The 25,437-nt window shown below is 40.1% G+C and overlaps 1 protein-coding gene across 1 annotated transcript in view; it reads left to right on the top strand.

Annotated features, from left to right (window-relative positions):
• Window positions 1–25,437, top strand: part of Acap2 (ArfGAP with coiled-coil, ankyrin repeat and PH domains 2) — a 156,052-nt gene that overhangs the window by 49,959 nt on the left and 80,656 nt on the right. The window contains exons 2-4 of the mRNA XM_029559193.1: window positions 7,126–7,183; window positions 15,622–15,741; window positions 16,568–16,621. Coding sequence (XP_029415053.1) covers window positions 7,126–7,183; window positions 15,622–15,741; window positions 16,568–16,621 — 232 coding nt within the window. The remainder of the gene's footprint in view (window positions 1–7,125; window positions 7,184–15,621; window positions 15,742–16,567; window positions 16,622–25,437) is intronic.

Genomic DNA, 25,437 nt, shown 5'->3' with positions numbered 1-25,437 from the left:
ATTTTTATTTTATGTGTATGAGTGTATTGCCTGCATGTATGTGAGTGCACCCGTGTCATGCAATGCCACGGAGGTCAGAAGCGGCTATGAACTGTCTTGAACTCCACTTCCAGGAGAGATTTCTTTTAAAATGTGGGTTTTCAAGGTTTATGTTCACTATCAGAGGGAGCCATCTCTTGGTGTGGGGACTTTAATCATTCTTTTTTGCCATTAGTCACAGGGCTGCCTTTGGGTCAGTGAGCTGTCGTTGATCTAGCTATTGTTCTTTCTTTGTAAAGAATAGTCCAGTGTTGCCCAAGTTGGAAAAGGCTGTTGAGCTGAAAGAGGAAATTGGCTAGGGATGATATTTAACCATAACATACAAAGCAGTTCTTTTGAATGCAAATGGTTGTTCTGTATATATTTAATTTCTAGGAATAGATTATATAAAACAAGGAGTGCAAATGTCAGTTTCAAAATCTATATATTATGTGTACGTACACACATGCATGTGTATGCATGTGCAGCTTTGTGGGTGTTGGGATCATATCCAAGGTCTTGCTCATAGTCATTAAGTGTTCTATTGGTGAGCTCTGTCCCTAGCCCTACACAGTACATTTTGAGTATTTATTATTACTTTATATGTTTGTCAATTTTTTTACCAGGTAGTCAACACTTACAAGTCTCCAGTCTGTCTTTAATTGCTTGAGGACATCATGTGCTTATTAATCATCCTGAATATCTTGTTGCTGCATTTTAGATTGCATCACCACGTGACCTAGTTTTACTAATTTCATTGTAAGGATATTGCCAGTTTTTTGTTTTGTTTTGTTTTTTAAAGACAAGCAGCCTGGCCAATGTTGGCCTTGACATCCTCCTGTCTCAGCTTCCTAAATGCTGGGATTACAAGTATATGTCATCAGGACAAACTTCAAATAATTTTCTTTTATGAAGAAAATGTAATGCTCACATTACACGTATTTAAAAATATTATCATTACTATGTGTGTATGTGTATAATGTGTGTGGGAGGGTGGGGGTGCATGTGTGCATGCCACAGTACATGTGTGGAGGCTAGAGGACAACTTTTGGAGTTGGCTCGTTCCTTCAGTCTTTAGTGGGTTACAGTGATTGAACTCAGGTTGTCAGGCTTGTATGGGAAGAGTCTACCTGCTGAGCCATCTAGCCAGCTCCGTACATGTAATGTTTGGTTGCTTATATGAATACTCCTAAAAGCGAAGTTTAAAAAATTTATTGCTGTTGTAGGAATAGGCAGCTGTGTGGCTGGGGCCAGTTCTGTTTATGCTTCTCATGGAGCCTTGTTTAATTTCCAGCCCAAAGCGATCCTATGTGATTAGAAATGACTCAGTCTTAATATTTACTGTTGCAATTTTTTCTCTTCTAGTTTTATGTTTGAGTTAACTATTTTATGTATTGATCATAAGAAAACTGTACTATGTGACTAGATGAATAATGAAGATATTAAAAATAAAATATATTTCTCTTAAATTGTGAGTTTATTGAGCTTCTTGTGGTACAGACAACTAGTGCTGAGTCAAAACATTTTCTTTGTGTTTATTTAAAAAATACTTTATTAATATTGCTTTCTTTAAGATATAACATGAGGGGCTAGAGAGATGGCTCAGCAGTTAGGAGCACTGACTGCTCTTCCAAAGGGCCAAGGTTTGAATCATAGCACCTACATGGCAACTAACAGCTGTAACTCCAATTCCAGGGGATCTGACGGCCTCTTCTGTCCTCCATAGGCATTGCATGACATGGGTGTACTTACATACATGCAGGCATAACATACACATAAAATAAAGAAAAAATAAATACTTAAAAAAGAAGTAACATGATTACATTGAAAGACTGTATAGGTTGGAGAATTTGGAAAGTTAGTGAATTGGCAAACTCGCAGAGGAACAGTGACAGAGTTCACGTTACTGTTGAAGCTCAATAGTACAGTTTTGTCAGTAAACAATATTCAAAAATTATAATAGACGTATAGAATTTTGAATTTATATTCTAAGATGTAATTACATATTTTTAGTTTGAGGATTGTATCAGTTAGTTATTACAGTCCTCCCTCCCTCCCTCCTTCCCTCCACTGTGATTTTTATTTCTAGAAGCTGAATTAGTGCATAGGTGAAGGCATACTGGGGCTATAGAAGACCAATAGAAAAATAATGGAAAGCATCTTGGTGCCTGGTGATGGGAGAGGTCTAACATCAAGGCCTGGATACCCCAGACCACGTATAGACTGAGGATCAGAGCTAGACCTCAGTGGGAGGTGAGAGGTTAGATTCAGAGAATTAGTCCTCCCAAGATCAGAATCTGCGAATAACAGAGGCCTCCCCTGTCCCCAGCATAAGAGGCAAAGCCTCTGCCATGCACAACCTGGGACCTCGGGGGATAAGGCTGTGGGAAATGTAGTCACTCAGAGAAGACTGAAACTGCTGCCCAACACCAAGAATTCCTCCATGCTCCACTCTGTTCCACCATCTGTCTACCACAAGAGGAATGTGGGTCATGGTAGGGGTCCAAAGCTTCAGACTCATGTGAGGGGACCACAGCTCTCTCATAGGAGAGGACCAGAACTCTAGCTTATAGGTTGGAACCACTGCTGAGGCTCACAGGAGGAAACCACAAATCTGGCTCACAGGAGCTGAGGGCACTACTCCAACTTCCAGGGTGGGGCCACAGTCTCAGGTTCCCTGGAGGAGACCACAACTCCAGCTCACAAGAGGGGACCACAGCTACTGTTCACAGAGGTTAACCACATCTCTAGCTTGCAAGAGGGGACCATAATTCCAGGTTTACAGAAGACCATAGCTCCAGCTCATAGGAGGGGACCACAATTCTAGCTCACGGCGGCGGGGGTGGGGTACCTAAGCTCTGGGTTCACCTACAGTTCCAACTGAAGGAGGGGGACCACAACTCTATTTCACAAGAGGGGACTACAACTCTGGCTCATGTGAGGGGAACCACATGGCTCCAGGTTGACAGGAGGGGACCACAACTCCAGCTCACACAAGGGAATCACAACTCTGGCTCACAAGAAGGGACCACAGCTTCAGCCCACGGGAGAAAAACATTTTCTTGTACACATGTCATATATGAGAAAATTTTCATTCATTATGTTGTACTTGATATTCATTGGGGTTAGAAACTTTCTGTAAGTGGTCAAATAGTAGTAAGTATTTAAGCCTTTAATATTTTCTCTTAAACTACAGTGTGAAAATAAATAAGCTGCTTGTGCTTCCATGAAGCTTTATTTACAGACGTTGAAGTGTGAACATAATTTTTACGTGTCACAAAATATTTTTCTATTCCCCCCATCACTTAAAAATGTGAAAATTAGGCTAGTGAGATGGCTCAGTGGATTAAAGGACTTGCCACTAAACCTGATGACTGGGGTTGGATCCCTGGAACCCACATGGTAGGAGGAGAATGCTGACTGGTTCACTTTGTCCTTTTGGTTTCACACGTGCACCATGGCACACACAAGTGCATGGACACACACACACATACACACACACATTAAATGTAATTAAAGTATAAAGACCATGTTTATCTCATGGGCTGTTACAGAGGAGGCTGTGGACAATACCGTGGACTGTGTAGTTGGCTGACTTTTGTGATTTTTGCTTTTTACCTTTCCTTTCTTTTTCTTTTAACATCTGTGAGGCTGGGAATGAAGCTCAGTGGTAAAATGCTTGGTTAGCATGCACAAGCCCTTAGTTCAATACCTCCCACACATAATCCCCCCCCAAATCTAACCAAGTGGAAACCAGCCTGAGGTGAGGGGGAGGGAGAGGGAGAGAGACAGAGAGGGAACCACCGTTAGTCCACATTACTTACTTTTGCTTATTTTTCAGCTTAGTCATTTGTTTTCTTTCATTGTTAGTGTGGGTAACTTTAAAAAATATTCCATTATTATTTTTTAGTTTATGTGTATGAAAGTATTGCCTGCATATGTGTAAATGCACCTATATTGTGCAGTGCCCATGGAAATCAGAAGAGGGCCTTGAATTCCCCTGGAACTGGAGTTAAAGATGATTGTTAGCCACTGTGTGAGTGCTGGGACTCAAACGCCAGTCCCCTGCAAGAGCAGCCGATGCTCTTAACCCCTGAGCCATCTTTCTAGCCCCATGGGTAACTTAAAAAAAATGTATTTACTATTTTTTTTTTAAATCTGTGTTGGGAGTGGAACTCAGGGTCCTTGCTTGCACTTGCTAGGCAAACAAACCTCTACTATGGAGCTACAGACCCAGTTTGCTTTGTTTAATGTGTGTGTGTGTGTGTGTGTGTGTGTGTGTGTTCATGTGTGAGGGGCCATGTTCAGATGTGTGCGTGTTAATGTATGTGTGGAGGCTGGAGGACAACGTCAGCTATCATCTTCAAGAACACCATCTACCTCTTGACAGGGTCTGTCAGTGGCCTGAAGCTCATCAAGGCAAGACTGGCTGGACAGTGAACCCCAGAGATCTGCCTGTCTCCACCTCCCTAGCACTGGGATTGCGAGCACGTGCCATCACTCTTGGCATTTTTATGTGGGTTGTAGGGATCAAACTTGGGTCTTTTATACTCGTAAGGTAATTGCTTTACTAACCAAGCCATCCCTACAACCCCCTTGATTTAAAAAAATTAATAAATTTTAAACAATGGAAGGAAGGGGTCTGTAATTTTGGCCTCTTTAATGCCTTGCATGTTATAGAAGTTTTCTACTTAGTGATACTGGGGGAGTTGCAGAGGAACCGTATCTGTCATCTAGCATTTGAGTGAATGTTGTATAGAGTCATTATTTTATTAGGTGTATGATCCAGAGTGATTTGATCACATTAAAGAATAGAAGTCGAAGGGAATCAGAACTCACCTGGGAGGACAGAGTGAGATAAAGGCAAGGAAGATTGCTGGCATTGTGTCACATTGTGGTTGACATGACCATCTCTCATTCAGATAAGGGAGGGTTGGAGTACAGCTTGAAGTGTGACCATGCTTTTCCCATAGCTTTGCTTTTTATACTAAGAAACCAATGGATGGGTATCTTGGACACTAGCTGTTGCTACAAGTTTTCATAAAGCTGGGTGATCAATGCTGCAGATTTTTTTTTCTTTTTAAAAAACTTTATTGAGAATTTCATACATGCATATAAGGTGTTTTGATCAAATCCATGCCCACTCCCTCCCCTCCAACACCTCCCATATCTCCCCGTCACTTTTTTCTGATAATTTCATTCTCTCTCTCTCTCTCTCTCTCTCTCTCTCTCTCTCTCTCTTTCTTTTCTCGGCTTTTTGCTGCTCTAACATTCCCCTCTCTGAAAAGGTAACCCTAGGATTAGATAAGAGTTCCCCCAAAGAGGGGGCAGAATGTTGAGTTGAAGGACCTCCAAGATAACTTTTAGATTCTTTCAGTATATGATTCGAGAGAGCTGTGTTTTTAAATGAGAAGTGACAAGACATATTCTCTCTTGTTCATTAACTTACACTTTGTTCTTAAAAATATCTTTATGTATGTGTGTGCACTCGTGTGTGTGGGTGCAGGTAGGAGCATGCCATGGTGTTCACATGGTCCTGTTCAGGACCTTGGGCTGGTCCTCGCCTTCCACCTTGTTTGAAGTAGGATCTCTTGTTGTTCACCATAGCGTACACCAGACTAGCCAGCCCATGAGCTTCTGGGGTTTCTCCCTAGGAATCTCCTCCTAGGAATGCTTGGATTACAGACATGTGCTACAGTGTCTGGCATCATGTGTGTTCTGGGTATTTGAACTCAGGTCCCCATGCTTCTGTGGCAAGTGCTTTATCCACCAAACCATATCCCTAGCACCTAATTAGACCTTTCTTTAAAAGTGTTTCCCCAAAGTAAATTTGTAGAATTGTACAGTAGAAGAAAATTGAATAAAATGTAAACTTTTATCAGACTCAAGTATATGTTGAATAGAGACAAATAATTCAGTCAAATCTAAAGTTGTTCATTTTAACTAATACTAATTTGTTTGAAGATGGAATTAAGATAAAGGTTAGAATGTAAATAAAGTCCCTGAAAATTAGAATAAATATATTTAGTGCAAAAGTGCTTGCCTGGCATGCCTGAGGTCCTGGGTTCAACTGCCAGCACACATACCAGGTGTGTGTAACTTAAGGTGAATGAATTTCATTTTGTTATACATTGCCTTTAGCATAAAATCTTATCCTTAAAAACTTTTTAATTGCTGCTATTCTGTTTCAGAAAATTTCCAGTTTTGGAGTGTTGCCTTGTAGTGATCAGTTGCCTTCTCTTCTGTCAATAAGAGTGTCTATTACTTTCTTCTTTTTACACAATATAGCCTTTGCTAATTTTCTATATTAAAATTATATTAAGAGGAGTTATTTCTAACAATTCTGAGTTCTTTCTAACAGTAAAAGCCTCTTTGGTTGTCAGTGCCTTGTTATTGGACTTCGTTTGCTTTGCTGTCAGCAAACTGGAACCTGTGTACAGCTTAACCTAAAATTTCTTATTCATTTGTTTTTTGGAAGTAGGATTTGGGTGATTTTATTCTATTAGTGTCTTTTCTATATTTTCTAGTATTTGCTTATAAACTCTTACTCTTTTTTTTTTTTTTTTTTTTTCCGGTCTTTTTGAGACAGGGTCTCCCTGTAGTCCCAGCTGGCCTGGAACTCACTGTGTAGACCAGGTTGGATGTGAGAGCGATCTGGCTGCAACATCTGTCACCCATTGATCCCCAGGGTTGATTCAGCTGATCTGGCTGGCTAGGCGGGTGTTCCCTTCCTCTCTCAACACTCCACATGCGTCCTTCCCGAAGCTGTACGCTCTGTCGTTGACTTCAGTCCAGGGTATACAAGTAGCTGCGCTCCCCTGCTAGAACCTCCAAACAAACTCTTACTCATTTTTAAGGACATGCAAAATAGTTTTAAGCACCGTTAACTAATTTGAATATTATTAGTGCTTTTAGTAAGTCAGCCTAATGTCCTAATGTATTCTTTTAAATAATAATTGAGCTGTCTGCTATATTACATGATTCTGAAATATTCATATAAAGGATAATTTTTAACCATTCATATCTATGTCTTAGAGTGAAAGGTTCTTTTTCAAGACTAAAGTATACATTTAAACAAATGAGATAACTTACTTTAATTTCTTTTAGGGCTGCTTTGGAAGAAGTAGAAGGAGATGTGGCAGAGTTGGAACTAAAACTTGATAAGGTAAATTTTACCTTTTTAATTTTTAGAAACAATTCTTTCCATAGATAAGTTAGTGTCTATAATAGTAGTTGGTTGATTTTACATTGTATCTCTGTGAGAGTAGGTGCAGTAATCCTAATTTGACACATGAAAAAATTAAGGCTGGAGACATTAAATAGCTTACTTGTTCAAACACTTAAGTTCTAGAACTGACTTCAAAAGCTCATCCAACATCCTTTATATTGTTGGAAATTTGTTTATGTCTTCTCATTCCAAAGATTGCATTTATCATTTTTTATACTTAATGGATTTTATATATAACCTGGTGATCCTTATTGTAGCTTTAGGTGTGGCTGAGCTCAAATGTAAAATGTTCATTCCATTTTTTTCAAATATTTATTATTTTTTTTATTTTATGTGTATGAGTGTTATGCCTGCGTGTAGGTAAGTGCACCCATGTCATGCAGTGCCTGTGGAGGACAGAAGATGCTGTCGAATCCCCTGGAACTCAAGTTATGGACAGTTGTTAGCTGCCATGTGGGTGCTGGGATTCAAACCTGGGTCTTCTTCAAGAACAGTCAGTATTCTTAACCACTGAGCCATCTCTCCAGCCCCATCATTCCATTTTTAAGCTAACTCCAGAGATGCTTAAAATACGTAATAATCACACAGTTATACTTCATGTGGAGTAAATGTCCATTGTTTCCTACTTCTCCATTAATCGCTATAATATTCGTTGGATGTATGTTCACGAAGCATTGTCTGCTCTGTGACAGGCAGAAATATTAGCAGAAGACGTGGCTCTGACCCATTTGTTCAGACAGTCTTCTATAACTGTTATTTGGTGAGGTCTCCAAATTTCTAGAAATATGGCATATGTCTACTTAAATAATTCCCTATTGTACAATTATTATTACAACTGGCATTGCTGTAGAAAGCAGCTTTCTCATACTTATGGTCCATAAGAATCACCTGGGGATCTTATTTGGAGCAGCACTGATTTCAGTTCAGTATATCACAAGCCAAAAGCGTCTTCAAAGGGTACTCAGGGTGTAGGGAAAACTGGGCAGCATTAAAAAATACCATTTTTTTTCTTTCCCTTCTTAAAGATCTACAGTTATATTTTATATTTTCTGGCTTAAGAGCTTGATCCCTTACAAAATAAATGTACCTGTCCCAAATTCTCAAACTATTATCTACTGTGTTTACTTCAGAACTATGGGGGAGTTGGTATAGAAAAGAAAGCCCGAGGAACAGGAGGGAGGAAAGGTGGTTCTTGAAGATTGACTAATGGGGGTGGTTGTCTTGAGACTAGTCTACTGATTTTGTAACATTGTACAGGGGCAAGTTCTACCTCTGGTATCATTGTAAATCATGCTAGTGACAAGCTAAACTTGCTTCATGACTTATTTCCCATTTATTTTGCATATATTATATGCTACCAGTAGTTGCAGTCTTTCCTGTGAATAATGCTTCCTGAGTGGCATTGTTCATTGGGTCCAGTCTTCCAGTCTGCAAGGTGTTGGCATCTGTGACACCATGGCATATCGTAGTTGCATCCAGGTGTGCTGTCTGTATGCATTGCATCTTTTCATTGGTCTATCTTGGTGCCTGTTTGTGAAGTAGATCCCTTTTAAATCTCAGTTGCTTCCCAACTTTTGGCCTTTTTCTTGAATTGCATTGTTTTTTTGAGAATGTGTATTCTCTTAAACTAATACAATATTATAATTTTGTTTTACAGCAGAGCCTCATGTTTAAGAGCACAATGTTGGTGCCACCTAGGTTTGCAGGAGGCTCTGTCACTTACTAGCCATATGGTCTTGGGCAAACCCCTCAGCATTTCTGGATCTCTGTTTCTTCATTTTCAAACTGGGGAAAATAAGAGTATCTATCTGCTTCACATAGGTTTATTATAAGAATAAAGGGAGCTACTATAACGTATGGAAGGTGCTTAACATGATGCTTGGTATATGGTGAATTCTAAATAAATAATAATAAATGATGACGATGTCTCTTCAACAGGCGTTCAGTTCCTTGGAAACAAACACTATCTTTAAAAGAAAAACAAAACCTCACAAAAAAAATGTCCTAGTTTGTTCTTCATTGAGATGACAAAACACTCTGACCATTACCAACTTGGAGAGGAAAGGGTTTATTTAGCTTACAACTCCCAGGTTGCAGTTCATCAGGGATCCCAAGGTAGGAACTCAGGGCAGGAACTTGGAAGCAGGAACTGGAGCACAGGCCAAGGAGGAACACCGCTTACTGGCTAGCTCCTCTGGCCCCTGCTCAGTCTGCTTTCTTATGCCACACAGGCCCACCTGCCCAGGGGTGGCACCACCCACAGTGGGCTGGGCCCTCCCACATCACTCATCAAGAAGATGCCCCACAGACATGGCCACAGGCCAATCCCATAGAGGCAATTCCCCAATTGAGGCTCCCTCAACCCAGGTGTGTCAAGTTGACAATAAAGCTATCCAGCACAATTGACCCCTTGTCAACTTGACATACAAACATCACTATTAAACCATAAACTTCCCAAGTTTTGTCCCCAAGACATGATGTTAACATTAATATCACAACATAAGACAGTACAACCTTAAAAACTCCCAGTCCTTAAAAAATCCAAACACTTAAAAGTCCATAGTCTCTTAATAGTCTCTTAACTGTGGGTGGGCTTCTATAAAATCCAAAACATGTACTGTCTTATTTCAAAGGGAAGAATTGGGCACACCTAAGCAAAACCTAAGTCCAGCAAAGTAACTCGAGGCTGGACATCTGGGATTCATTCTCGATCCTCTGAGCTCTAGAGGGTGCTGGTAGCTCCACTGCTCTGACTTTGAAGTCCACAGAACACTCAGCTTGTCTCGCAGATCCAGGCCAGCTCCATTCCTCACCTGCCGCTGTTCTTGGTGGTCATCCCATGGTCCCGGCATCTCCAAAAAGCTGGGGTCGCCACTGAAACTGAGGCTACATCTTCACCAATGGCCTCTTCTTGCCTCTTGGGGTACAAAGCCTCAGATTCTCTCCATGACCCCTTCAGTTCTGGGGTCTTTGCTGCAAGTGAAGCTGCACTTTCACCTATGGCCTTTCCTGGCCTCTCAGAGCGCCAAGCCTCAGCTGCTCTCTGTGACCCCTTCACGCTTTCAACACCAGAGCCATGCAGGAGACTCTTACACATTAGCAAGTCCTGCTTCCAGCTTGAAATAGAGGTGCGGGTCCCCTCTGTGTTTTGACCCTGAGGAAATACCTCCCAGAAGACTCCACCACAGTGATGATGGTCTCTTGTTACTTACAGCTGATTTTTCAGCCCCAGCTAACCAGCATCAGATGTCCCAGTAAAGCAAAGGTTTTGCTTCAGGTTCCGCTCTCTTCTTAATCACAGTTAATTCTTCAGCCCTAGCTGACCAGAATCCACAGATTCTCAATCCAAAATCTCACATGAACAGCCCTGATAGTCTCTGCTTCCCTCTGAAGCTTCACAAGCCAGGCCTCCATCATCTACAACTCTTTCAGCATAACTGTTCCAATGCTCTACAGCAACAAACTCTGAGTATGCAATGGCTTTTCCAGCCCAAAGTTCCAAACACTTCCACAGTCCTCCCCAAAACACCAAGGTCAGGCTGTCATAGCAATATCCCACTCTCTGGTACCAATTTCTGTCCTAGTTTGTTTCTTCATTGCTGTGACAAAATACTCTGTCCAATACCAACTTGGGGAGGAAAGGGTTTCTTTATCTTACATCTCCCAGGTTGCAGTTCATCAGGGATCCCAAGGTAGGAACTCAGGACAGGAACCTGGAGGCAGGAGCTGGAGCACAGGAGCTTACTGGCTTGCTCCTCTGGCCCCTGCTCAGTCTGCTTTCTTATGCAACACAGGCCCACCTGCCCAGGGGTGGCACCACCCACAGTGGGCTGGGCCTTCCCACATCACTCATCAAGAAGATGCCCCTCAGAGATGGCCACAGGCCAGTCCAATAGAGGCAAGTCCCCAGTTGAGGCTCCCTCAACCCAGGTGTCAAGTTGACACTAAAGCTATCCAGCACACACTGGCTCTGTGTTTGCTTATCTCTAATCTTCACCGGATTGCTGCAGAGTTGGTATCACTTTCAGTTAAACATGGAAAAATGAGATTTAGAGAGGATGTTACTTACTCAAGTTGGTAAGCAGATCAGTTGTTGGTATTCCTATCAACTGGCAAATGCTGGTGACATAAGAACGCCTTAGTGAAAAAATTATTGAATGAATGAATTAGACTACGAGTCTGGCATTTTTTTTTTTTTTCATCAGTCTGATATTTATGCTTGGGGGAAAAACTCTCCTTGGAACTTTTTATTATTCTTGATCTTTCTCTTTTTCTTTCTGTTTTTTTTTGAGACAGGGTCTCCCTGCAGCTCCAGTTGGCCTGGAACTCTCTATGTAGACCAGGCTGGCCTTGAATTCACAGAGATCTGCCTGCCTCTGCTTCCCGAGTTCTGGGATTAAAGGTGTGTGCCACCATGGCTGGCTAGTTATGATCTTTTTCATCACTACCATTTAATAGGCAAAGTCTCCATCTGTCCCTGCATCCCCACCTTCCTCGTGGGTAGCTGCAGTGTGTGTGGCTCTACTCATCACCTTGCTTTCTCTCTGGTCTTCTTGTGATGGTGACCTGGATGCTAATTCCATTGCCTGTTTCTGTGGCCATGGTCTCTGCTTCATCACTTGGACGTATAATCCCTGAATTTTGGAACGCTGATGCCCAGCTTTCTAACCTGCGCCTCCAGTCCTTCTAGCTCTCTGCCTCACTGCCTCTGCTGTTCAGATTACCTGGACCTCTGGTCTTTTAACCTGTTTATTCGTGAAATTTTAGATCATTTAAATATTTTCCACTGTACTGTTGTTTTTTGGGGGAGTTTGTGTATAATTATTCTTTTTTAAGATAAAGGTCACCCAGCATAAAATTTTTAATTTTATTTATTTTTAATTATTTTATTTATTATTTTTATTTTATGTGTATGTGTGTATTGCCTGCATGTAGGTAAGTGCACGCATGTTGTGCAGTGCCCACAGAAGACAGAAGAGGCTGTCAGTTCCCCAGGAACTGGAGTTACGGACAGTTGTTAGCTGCCATGTGTATGCTGGGATTTGAACTTCGGTCTTTTTCAAGAACAGTCAGTGTTCTTAACTGCTGAGCCATCTCTCCAGACCCACAATTTTATTTTTATTATTCTTTTTTTGGTCTTTTTGAGACAGGGTGTCGCGAGTGGAGTTATTAAGGCTTAGTTGAGCATTACCTCATTATGCCAGGGAGGATAAATATTCCTAGAGCCAATGTCTTTCAGTGCATTTATTTGGGGAATCACAAATAAGTTTCACACATATAACACAGCGACAAATGAGAATACCAGTCCTAGGGCCAATGCCCGAGTGGAGTCCTCTTGGTTGGACGTGCTGATGGTCCTCTCGGCTCAGTTCAGGCGTTCTGTGGTTGAGGGTCGAATCAGGTTCGGATGTTCGCGACCTGAAGTTCCTCTCGCTATCACGGTCCAGAGACGGATCAGTCAGAAGATGGGGCCGCTCAGCTGATGGGAGTTCAGCTCATATGTGCGCCACTGAACTCATTTTCCTCTGGGTTTTTATAGTCCTTATGCATGACTTGGCAAACGTGTTTATCAGTTGCTTACATCATTTGGCTAATCACACAGTTACACTCAGGTTGCTAGGTTACATTCTGGGGCTACTAAGTTATACTCTTTAATGTACACACTTTGGATTTGTTTACATACTTTCACTAGAGTTGTTTTTGATTCTTGGTTTCTTAATTCTAATACATTCAGTACAATTCTTAAATTCTTAATTCTCTATTCTGATACATTCAGTACACAGGGTCTCCCTGTAGCCCCATTTGGCCTGGAACTCTCTATGTAGTCCAGTTTGGCATTGAACTCACAGAGATCTACCTGCCTCTGCCTCTGAACTGCTGAGATTAAAGGCATGTGCCACCATGCCCGGCAAAATGTTCAATTTTAAGTGGTCATAGCATTGTACAGGTATTACCTTGGTCTAATTCCACAATAGTTCCTTACTCCCCAAAGAAACCTACCTGTTATTACTCCCAGTGCTCCTCTGCTATCATACTCTGATTTCTACTGGATGGATTTGCCTATTCCAGATATTTTATATAAATGGAATCATGAATCTTTTGTCCATTTGTAACTGGTTTTTTTTCTTTTACTTAAAATAATTGGTTTATATTTTAAAATTTTTTTGAGACACATTCTCATTTTGTTGTCTAGACTGGTCTGAACTGCGGCGTAAGGGATTTTCCTGCCTCAGCCTCTGAATGCTGGGGTTATAGGCATGTATCACTGTGCTTAGCACAATTCCCCTTGCCTTAAGCCTAATGATGTAATCTGTTCCATACCCGGACTGTGAAGGTCTACAGGAGAAGTATATACACCTATATCTAATGAGTGAAGCCAGTTGGTAGAGCTACAGATTTTGGAAATTCTAGATGCAAACCTTTTTTCCCCCTAAGCCCTCTAGTAGTATATAGTTCTGCAGTAGTTTGCTGCTTTCTCAAGATCTAGCTGTGTTCTTCATGTCTTCATTCTTCTTCATGGGAGTTCTTTTTTTTTTCTTTCTGACAGGGTCTCTGTATCCTACCTGGCCTGGTCCTCCTGCCTGTGCCTGCTGCAAGCTGAGATTAGAGGCGGGAGCCACCAGACCTTGTTTATTTTTTGTTCATAATCTCGAAACTTAGAATCTGTTCTTCAGTTTTCCCCCTGTTCCGGTAATAAAAGCATCTTTTTGTAATAGAGTATAGTCTACCTCCTCCACATTTTGCTTTAGTTATTTCTCTCCTTTCCTTTCTCTGACACCTCTTTATCTTAAACGGGTAAAGATACCCAAGTTTGTTTCTTAATAAAGTGAAACAAAAGCAAAGATCAGTAAGAAAACCTCCTCTCTGACAAGGAGGTGAAAAAACCTCTACTGAATAATTGTCATGTTCCCATAGTAGCTTTGCTGAGATATTTGTGTGAAGGACTTGTTTATAGAAGCCTCATATGGTTTGGTACCATTGTTATATGTCACACAGATGAAGAAATGGACCTTTGTTAAGGTGAAGGTCACCCAGACTTACTTAAATGGCATTAACATTTGAATCTAAGTAGTTGAAATCCTATTTTAATCATGCTATACTATTACCCTCCCCCCTTATTTTAAGTATTTAATTTGTTAAGTAATGCCACCTACATGGCATAAAATCAAAGGCATAAGATGTATACCCAATGAAAATAAGTCATCTTCTGATTCCTTTGCTAGAGGAGCATTCTGACCTAGTTTCTCCTGTGTCCCTGCAAGAATGTTTGAAGCTTGTGAAAGGAGATATATATATGTTTGCATTCTTCAGTATAAATCACTATTTCCATTCAAATAAAAAATATTAGAACTTTTAAAAAATCTGACATTTTTCTTAATATATTGGATATTATTATGTTATTAATTATATAGCTGTTCTTACCAATGCCTTTGTTTTTGGTGCTAGAAATTGAACTCAGGGCCTATTGTATGCTAAGTAACCCTCTACAGCTAAGCTACCCCCCAAATTCCTGTCCCGTGAATTTTATTATATTGTATGGATATTTTGTAGTTATATGTCAAATCGTTGTATTTCATAATGAAAACAGAAGAGGGGGGAAGAAGCGAGGGAGTGGGGTGTCACACAATGCCTAAAACAGGCATTAGAGATTTTTTTTTCTAGTAGTCTCTAGTAGTGGTTGATTAATCAATTCAGACTTCTGCTCTGCTGAATGATATTGAAATAAGCATGAGGAACCCCCATACCAGTTTGTGCCCTTTCTCCTAACACTCCAGTTCCACATCAGGAGTGCTTTCAGCACACCGCTGTGCACTTACCTTTCTCTTTCTCCTAGGGGTTTTATTTTACTAATTTTATTTTTTATTTTTGTGGTACCTGGAACTGAACTCAGGGTCTTGCACTTGCAAGACAAGTGCTCTACTGCTGAACTACATCATCTAGAAGGCATTTAAAAAAATTTTATGGGCTTAAATTACATGTGGTAAAAATATTTTTTGTTATTATTAGCTAGCTTCTGGGTCCTAAAAGGTCAACTTTTTGGTATAACTCTCCTGTGAATTTACTTTGTGAGCCAATGGAAAAAAGAATTTTCAGTAGTTTCAAATATACCTTTATCTTTTTTGTGTGTGTGTCTTTTTGAGATAGGGTCTCCTTGTAGTCCCAGATGACCTGAACTCACTATGTAGACCAGGTTGGCCTTGAACTCAAAAAGATCCGCCTGCCTCTGCCTCCCAAGTGCTGGGACTAAAGGCGTGTGCCACCACACCCGGCTACCTTATCTTAAATAGAGTAATTCATGTGGTTACTGCTAATACTTGTTCAGCTAAGGAACTTGAAATGATTTTCCTCCTGATCTCACCATTTTTCTTTTTCAGCTTGTGAAGCTTTGTATTGCGATGATCGACACTGGCAAAGCCTTTTGTGTTGCAAATAAACAGTTCATGAATGGAATTCGAGACCTTGCACAGTATTCTAGTAATGATGCTGTAGTTGAGGTTAGTATTATTAAAATTAAAATTGCAGTTAAAGTAATGAGTATAACAAAACATTAAGTGATTATGCATTCATTTACCCTATTAATGGTTATAGTGATGCTTAAAATTAGCATGGAGAAGCTCTCACTTCTTGGTGCTGTGTTACATAATTCTGTTTTTAAAGGAGGTTATATATTAAAGGTTGATTTGTGTGTGTGTGTGTGTGTGTATGTGTGTGTGTGTGTATGCATATTTAGCATCACTGCCCTAACCTAGCTTCTCATTGTTCACTTTACTAAGTTTGCTTGCAGGTTGGGGAGCTGATGCATCTGCCAATGGGCAAGAGTAGGAACAGGTCACAGTAGTCACTTATGGGGTGAGCAGATGGTAGCCTGCTAAGAATAGGACCTAACTATGCACGGGGGTTGTAAAGCATCTGGTTAGCCAGCTGTTCTGGTTAGCATGGATCCCTTGCTATACTGTGCAGTGTTATTGACGTTTCTTTCTTGATGAAAAATAGTGAAGAACTGGGTGCACTTCAATAATTATCTGATCCATAGATGCTTAGAGGGGTACAATATTGATGCTCCAACGGTTTTGCTTTTGTTATACATGCCATGGATAGGGGAATACTTATTCTTTAACTTTTCTAGGCTTTTATATGTCACCACATATAGACCTGACCTCTACAGAGCATGTTGAGTGAGCCATTGAGATTGTCCTTGGAAGTAATATTACTGTTTACAGAATAACATGAGCTTTCTATCAGAAATGCTGGGTAGTATTTTTGTGACTTATTTTAGTGACTTTTAAATGACTTGGTTTTCCTTTGGTTTCTTTCTTGCAGACAAGTTTGACCAAGTTTTCTGACAGTCTTCAAGAAATGATAAATTTTCATACAGTAAGTGTTAATAACTTGATTAGTCAACAACTTTGTATTGGAGTCTATATAAAATGTGCAGAATTTATGTATGGTGGGGAACGAGGAAAGTGAACTTGCTTGACTTCTTTATTTCTAATTGTCATGTAATTATCTTTTTTTCCCCACTGAATTTAATTAGGGTTACTTGTGTGAGCACAGGCAAGGGTTATTTGCTGGCATGGACAGTTTACCAGTGGCTACACACTGAAGAAAATGACACGCTCCTCCATGATAAATTTAATATCATGAAATTCATACCCATTACAATTATTTTTCCACTTTAAGTTCTCTTTTGGTTTTGGTTGGTCACCATGTTATGGGTGAAGTTATATAACAATATTTATTTTAATTACAGTTAACTGTTCCAGATTGACATGTGTAGCTGTCTGCTTGAGTGTCTTTCAATTCTCTTGAGTATAGACCTAGGGAGAATTGCTAAGTCATGTGGTAATTCCACATTTACTTTTTTTAACTGAACTGCTTTCCTGTTTGTTTATTATAGCCGTTTTAGAAGGATTGAAATAGCATCTCATTCTGGATTGGATTTACATTTCCCCAGTGACTAATGCAGCTGAGCATCCTTGGTGTGCTTGTTGACCATTTGTGGCTTTCTTTTATTATCATTGTAGTATATTGAAATCTTTGTTTTTAAATGGCTTTGTTGCGGTTAAGTCATATTTATAGAATTCTTTATATCTTCTGAATATTAAACCTTTAGGAATATTTGGTACACATGAATTTCTCCCATTCTGTAGATTTTTTTCTTATTCAGTTCTTTTTTGTTAACTAGAGATTGAAGCCAGAGCCCCATACATGCTGATCTTATGTTCTACCTGAGTGAGATTCCCTAGCCCCTCTGTTTCAGTCTGTTGATAATGACCTTTGATATACAGGAGATTTAAATTTTGGTGAAGTCTACAGTCAGTTTTCCACTTTGACTTTTGTTACCTGTGCTTTCACTGTCATTTTCTAAGCCAATCCATTTCCAAATCCAGGGCCATGAAAATTTGCTACTATAGTTTCTTCTAAGAATTTTATGTTTTTTTTCCTCTAATATATTTTTAAAATATTTTATTATTTTTATTTTATGTGTATGAGTATATTGCCAGCAAGTATGTTCTAGTTTGATTCTCCATTGCTGTAACAAAACACTCTGATCAATACCAACTTGGGGAAGAAAGGTTTTAATATGGCTTGCATCTCCTGGGTCACAGCTCATCACTGAGGGAGCCCAAGGTAGGAACTCAGGGCAGCAGGAGCTGAAACACAACCCATGGAGGAATGCTGCTTACTGGTTTGTTCACCTGGTTTGTACTCAACCTGCTTTCTTATATAACATAGGCCCACTGCACCACCCACAGTGGGCTGGGCCCTCCCACATCACTCAATAATTAAGAAGATGCCTTACAGACATGGCCACAGGCCAGTTCAATGGAGGCAATTCACCAATTGAGGCTCCTTCTACCCAGGTGTGTCAGGTTGACAATTAAAGCTATCCAGCATATTTGTAAATGCACTTGGGTTGTGCAGTACCCATGGAGATCAGAAGAGGGCATCAGATCCCCTGGAACTGGAGTTATGGATGGTTGCTAGCTGCCATTTAGGTTCTGGGAATTGAACCTGGGTCTTCTGCAAGAGCAGCAAGTACTCTTAACTGCTGAGCCATCTCTCCAGTCATCCTTATACTAATGTGACTGCTATTGAAATTTTGCTTTCTGTTGAATTTAGAGGCCAGTGTTTGGCATATTTTATTTCTTTTGAAGTTAAATGATGATATTTTGGATTTATACAAAGAAATATAGTAAGCATTAAAGTTTTGGTATATTAGCTGATTTTTTTTTAAAATGAACATAATTAAATGTTTTTTTCCATTACATATTATCTTTTGAAATATTCATGTCTCTCATATTTAAATTGTAAGTCTGCTTTATGTATGATTCTTTTGCTCTTTTGTCTTAGTCATATATGTGAAAAGTTGTAGTTAAGATACAATTTTTCACCAGTAAATTGTTTAATTTTATGTTGAAACTTTCTTAAGAAATCCTTAATGTTTTATAAACAGTCTCTTGGAGTAAATCTTCAAAATTCAGACTTATTTTAACCAAAGTGTATATGAATTACTTGCTTCAAAGGATAGAAATTGGTCTTTTTAGTGGCAGTGTTCTTTTTAAAAATTTTCATTTTTATTGTATGAGGTTTGCCTACATGTGTGTAAGTGTGCTACATGGATGCAGTTTCTGCAGAGGCCTCAAGAGGGCATTGGACCCACCCCCAAATTGGAGTTACAGATGGCTGTTAACCACTATGTGGGTGCTGAGACTGGAACCTGTGTCCTCTGCAAGAGCAACCAGTATTCTTAACCATCTCTCCAGCCCCTAATGGTAGTGTTCTTGATGTGCATCCACTTTTCTGAAACCCATGCAGATTGCACAGATGTATGCTTTTCTTTCTAAAATTGAAAGTAACCAGTGGTTCTTGACTTCTAACACTGTAAAAAGAACATTAGATGTAGATAGAAACAGTTGAGATTGAGTGCAAGCCCAGCTGTCACTAGCTAGATAATTCTGATCAATTTATTTAATCCCTCCCACATTTCAGTTATTCTTCTATAACAAGGGAATCAAAAAATTTGTCATGCAATATGTTCCTAAGTGTGAGCAACGAGATATGTGTGACTGTGAACTATGGAGAGATGCTCCCTCTTTAACTACCGTCAGTTGGTGTCTACCAGCACACATAAACCATGCAGGGTAGCTCTGACAGAAAAGTTTTAAAAATTATATTTATTATTATTATTTTATTATTTTATTATTATTATTATGCACCAGTGCCACAGTACACATAGAGGTCAGAGGATAGCTTTGTGGAATGGATTCTCTTTATGGTTCTCGGGATTGAACTTGGGTTGTCAGGCTTAGGTAGCAAGTGCCTTACTGACTTAGCAATCTAGCTGGTCTTTTTTTCAACATGTATGTATGTATGTGGGAAGCACATGTGTGCCACAACATTTGAGAAGTCAGAGGACAGCTTTTGGGAGTCGTTTCTCTTCTTCCACCCTGTGGATCCTAGGAATGGAGTTCAGTTCATCAAGCTAGAGAAATAGAAAAGGCTAAGGTGATTGCTAAGTAGCTGATGTGCTAAGGCTGGAAGACAGAAGCAGAAAAGTTGTGTCACCTAGAGCACTGGAATGTACTGTGAGGATATCGCTTGGAAGCCAGGAGCTTGCCTTCTTGTTGCTGCACAAGCCCAGACACCATGGTTCCAGCCACCCCACTGCTCTGCCACCTGTACTGCTGTAACTTGGAGCAGCTCACAGCTGTTCACAGAGGCTGGGTTAGAATAAAAGCAGGAAAAAGTGGCTTCCCCTTTTCTCTGCTGCTTAATTTGGCAACAGCCTTCAGAAGGAGAATCTAACATGTCAGCCTGAAGGGGCCTAAAGACTAGGAAGTGTGCTTTAGAAGCTTCTAGTCTCTCTTTGGCAGTGTAGGACACTGGGAAGGACAGTGTGGCAGTAAGACGCAACAGGCAGCCAGCCAGCCTGCCCACCATCTGTAATGGTTATAATGCTGGAGGGAAAAGGGCAGGAAATTATATTGTGCAGCTTAACTTTTATCCTTGAAATGTCCTTCTTTGACTCTCTTCTCTGTATTTGGTGTCCAACACATCAACAAAATATTCCCAAATCCAATTTGAATAGTTTTCTCTGCTCCCTCCATGACTAAAATCACTGCCACTTCTTGTGTTTAGGGTTCCCCTAAAGCCTCCCAACTGTGCCTCTTCTTTTGTTCCAGCCTTTTGCAGTAAGTTCTAGAGACAGCAGGGGACACAGCACAGCAGGGCCCTGCTGTAGTGGCCCCCCAGTACATGGAGGTCAGAACAACCTATGGGAGTCTGTTCTGTCCTTCCACTGTGTGGCTTCCTGGGGATTGCACTCACGTCATCAGACTTGGTGAAAAGTGCTCTCACTCACTGAACCGGCTTCACTGGCCCCACTGAATATTTGCTTAGATTCATTTATCATTTTGGTGCTGTCTGATTTGAAATGAACATCTACAGATACAGTTTTACACATCCACTTGCAAACTTTTGCATATGAGAAATCCTTAGTGAAGTAACCGATTAAATGTTAATAGATCTTTAGGGTTTTTCCAAAGAAACCTTTGTTAAGATTAAAAAAAAATCTTTTTACTATGCTAAGGATTAAACACAGGCCTTTTGCAGCACATTGTTTACTGACTGTTAAGCTGTTGTTTAGGATTAAACATGGCTTTTGCAGCACATTGTTTACTGACCTCTCTCCAAATAAAGTCTTTTTTTGGAGACAAGATCTTCCTGCATAGCTCAGGCTGGCCTTGAACTGACTACAGCCCAGGTTGACTCTGAAATTCAGAATTTTTCACTACTGATGTTGACTGGAACACACTTATTAATGGATGGAATTGTCACTTAGCAATGAAAACTGTGAGATCATCAGGGTTAGTGATGATTGCTGCTTAAAGAATATTTTTGGGGTATGCCATCAATGTATGTTTTTGTTCAGGTGTGGCACCTGTTTCCTTTCCTTCTTTGGTCTTTACAATTTCCTTCCATACTTGAATTTTGTACAATTTCTGCAGTCCAAGAAGTATTTTGGCTCTAATTTTTTTTTTTTTTTTGGTGTTTTTGAGACAGGTTTTTTGTAGCCCCAGCTGACCTGGAACTCACTATGTAGACCAGGCTGGCCTTGAACTCAGAAGATCTGCTTGCTTCTGCCTCTGAGTGCTGGGACTGAAGGCTGCACCACCACACCTGGCTTTGGATCTAATTTGTAATTGCTAATCATATAAGTTGTTGTTTGCTTAAATTCACATAAAAGAACTGTTTCTTGGGGCTGGAGAGATGGCTCAGTGGTTAAGCGCACTGGCTTCTCTTGTAGAGGACCAGGGCTTGGCTCCGAACACCCACATGGCTTCTAACAACTGTCTATAACTCTAGTTCCAGAAGCTCTGACGCCCTCTTCTGGCCTCTGCAGGCATTGGATGCACGTGGTGCCCTTACATGAATGCACTCAAAACACTCATACACATTTAAAAAATTAAAAAGAATTGTTTCTTATTTTATGCTTGCAGAAGGTTAGAAAAAATATTTTTTATATGAAGTAGTTACTTTGATTTGAAGTATATGAGTTATTTGTCACCATTGCTTTATTTAATAGCTTTTTGAGATAAAAAAATTTAGAGGAAGAGAAGTTTGAACTGTTACGTTTGTCTTCTGGATGAAATAACTTTTAGAATGAATGCAATTAGTGAAAATGTTGTCCATTATAGCGGAACCAATGGTGAAATAGATCTTAACAATGAAGGGCAAGAATACATGTTATAAGGTTCAGTGATTAATAATGCATATAGTGTTTACATGTGCATGTGACTGTCTACATTAAGCTATTTAAAATAAATTATTGAAATAATTTTCAATGTAAAATTCAAAAAATATTTTGAATCTATATGATCTCTAGTCCACCTAAAAATATTTACTATGTGCATTTTATTTCATCTTCTTATGTAACCTTTCCAATAACTAAAAATGAAAAAGAATGAAATTTCATCAAGACTTTGGTTAGTCATCATCAGAAGCCAGTTAAAAATACCAGAACTAGGGGCCTGGAGTGATGGCTAAGCCATTAGGAGCACTGGCTGCTCTTGCAGAGGACCTGGATTGGGTTCCCACATGGCAGCTAACAATTGTCTATAACTTCAGCTTCAGGGTATCTGACGCCCTCTTCTGGCCTCCATGGGGATTGCACTATATAGGCACACTTGCATACATACAGGCAAATACACTTTAAAAAAATACCAAGAAGTAACAACTGAAAAAGAATCTGTATTGAAATAGTATTGTCTAGGGGTTAGGGAGATGGCCCTGCAGTTAAGAGCCATCACCATGGTTGGTGTTGGCTGAGTGGCTTGTCTGTGGCTAGAGGAACATGTCTGGCACTGAGAATAACTGGAGTTAGCTGGGCTTCTTTTCAGTTTCTGGCGTCTCATCCCCTAAGATTTCTCTTTGCATTTTGTGTCTCTCCCCAGCAGGATAGACTTCTCAAGTTGATAGATGGCTTCCAAGGGTGTAAAATTAGTAAGTGCATGGTCTCTTGAGACCGAGGTCTAGAAGTCACTTTTGATCAAAGCAAGATTCATGGCCAGGTCAGATTCAAGGTAAGGGAATGAAGTCTAACTTGGTGGTGACATGCTCCTGCAGGGATGGAAGAATTGTTGGTGTCCATCTATGTATTGTCTACCACATTTTAAAACACCTAATGTATGACATTTACCAGTTTTGGGAACTTTATTAGTAGTAAATTGATCTTCACCTCAGAGATTTTTTATTTATTTATGACATCTGTCTCAGAATTCTTGCCTTAAAAAAATTTAAAACTTCCTAGGTGATTCTGACACACAGGGAATTCTGAGGACCACTAGTAAAATCTGAGAGCCATGCTTCTTAAATAGTGGTCCCTGAGCCAGCAACATCAGCATCACCTGCAAACTTGTCATAAGTACAGCTCCTCTTCCCCAACTCCAGATCTATGAAATCAGAAACTCTGAGGCTGAGAACCAGCAACCTGTGCTTTGTGCTTGAACAAGCCCTCCAGCTGATTATTTTGTACTCTAAAGTTTGAGAGCCATTCTTTCAGAGCAAACAGGCTTCCCAGGCCAAATCCAGACCCTTGCTTTATTTTTTAATTTATTCATATGTAAATTTTTATTGGAACACAGCTACACTCATTTGAATATTTTCTGTGGTTACTTTTGACTTCAATGACAAGGTTGAGTAACTGTGATAGTACATATCTCATAGGATCAACACACTACTATCTATCCCTTTACAGAAGAGGTATGCTGACTTCTGCTTGTTAATTTCTTTAAAATTTCTTTTATTAATTCTTCAAGAATTTCATATATTTTCATAATACTCATCCCCTCAGCCCCACCCCTAACTCCTCCCAGATCTTCCTCCCACCTTTCCTTCCTTTTTAATAACCCACCAAGTCCAATATGTACTGCCCATACACTCATGGGTGTGGGGCCATCCACTGAAGTGTCGTCAACCTATCAGAGGGCACACTTTTAAAGAAAACCTACTCTCTCTAAGAAGCCATCAGCTATCAGTAGCTCCTCAGTTAGGGAATGGGGCTGGTGAGCCCCTTCCTCTCAATGCTATAATTTAGTTGGATTGATCTTGAACAGATCTTGTGCAGACAACCACAGCTGCTGTGAGTTCATGAGTGCAGTGGTTGATCCTTTCATGTTCAGAAGATACTGTTTTCCATCCTGTCCTCCCCAACCTCTGGCTTTTTCTTGTGGACCTCTTAATTTTTTCCCCCCAATTCTGGGGCCATGAAATCCACCAAAGAGGCTGCTTTCCATATTAGTGGAAGTCATTTAATGATTTAGCTGTCTTTGATGAATTCTTTTCAGTGAAATGTAAATAGATGAGCCAGGTTGTAACTCAGCCTAATTAAGTTCAGAATCGTTTCTAGTAAGAGCCAGGAATCCAGGAATATGTGAATTTTTTTTTTAAGTGCTTCAGATTATCCTAGTCTGCAGCCCGATCTGACTATAGTAAACTGCCTAGAGGTTTTAGTAAATGCAAATTTTGATCCCTCTGTCCCTTTTTCTTTTCTCCATCCCTCCCTCCTTCCATTCCCTCTCCTCCCCTCCCTTCTCCCCTTTCCTCGATTCTCTCCCCTCTCCTTCCCATCTATTTTATTTCCTTATGATCTCATATAGTTCAGGCTGGCTCAGAACTCACTATGTACCTAGGCTGACTTTAATTTGTAATCCTTTGCACCACCATGCCTAGCAGTGATTCTGCATTTCTAATAAGTATGAGCTCTAAGGCAGATAAGGCTGGCCTAATACTCATGATCCTTTTGCCTTAACCTCTCAAGTGATGGATTTCCAGGTGTGTGTCTTTATGCTAGTTTTCTATTAGCTATTTGATTGTAATACCCACCTAACCCAGTGGAGAACCATTGCCTAAAGAGGGATAAAAAGGTCTATAGAAACAGATAAAAATATTCATTTACTTGGAACTTGTGATAGTGACTCTTTTTTGTTAGTTGATTGGTTTTGGAATCAACTAGGAGATGTTCTTCTGTGAAGTCTGTAAAGGCATTTCCAGACAGATTAAACTGAGGAAAGAAGACTTACCTTGAATGTAGCTGGCCCATCCAGTACATTGGGGTCTTGGATTGAATAAAAAAGTGAACACATTAAAGTGTTAGTTGCATTAAAAATGCGTTTTTCTGTATGAAACAGTATATTTAAAACTGAAATGGGGAGAGGACTGGAGAGATGGCTCAGCAGTTAAGAGCACTGGCTCTTCTTGCAGAAGACCTGGATTTGAATCCCAGCACTCACAGGGAAGCTAACAACTGTCTGTAACTCCAGTTCCAGGGGATCTGACAGCCTCTTCTGTCCTCCGCAGTCATTGCACTACACGGGTGCACTTACCTACATGCAGGCAATGCACACATACACATAAAAATAATAAAATATTTTTTAAAAAATGAAATAGGACCTGGATTTGAATCCCAGCACTCACAGGGCAGCTAACAACTGTCTGTAACTCCAGTTCCAGGGGATCTGACAGCCTCTTCTGTCCTCCGCAGTCATTGCACTACACGGGTGCACTTACCTACATGCAGGCAATGCACGCATACACATAAAATTTAAAAAAATAATAAATTTTTTTTGGTCTTTTTGAGACAGGGTCTCCCTGTAGCCCCAGCTGGCCTGGAACTCACTATGTAGACC

Source organism: Nannospalax galili, unplaced genomic scaffold, assembly GCF_000622305.1.
Source record: "Nannospalax galili isolate Female #2095 unplaced genomic scaffold, S.galili_v1.0 scaffold2049, whole genome shotgun sequence".
Classification (NCBI taxonomy): Eukaryota; Metazoa; Chordata; class Mammalia; order Rodentia; family Spalacidae; genus Nannospalax; species Nannospalax galili.
Note: the sequence above shows the minus strand (reverse complement) of the source record. Positions and strands in the feature narration are given on the sequence as shown.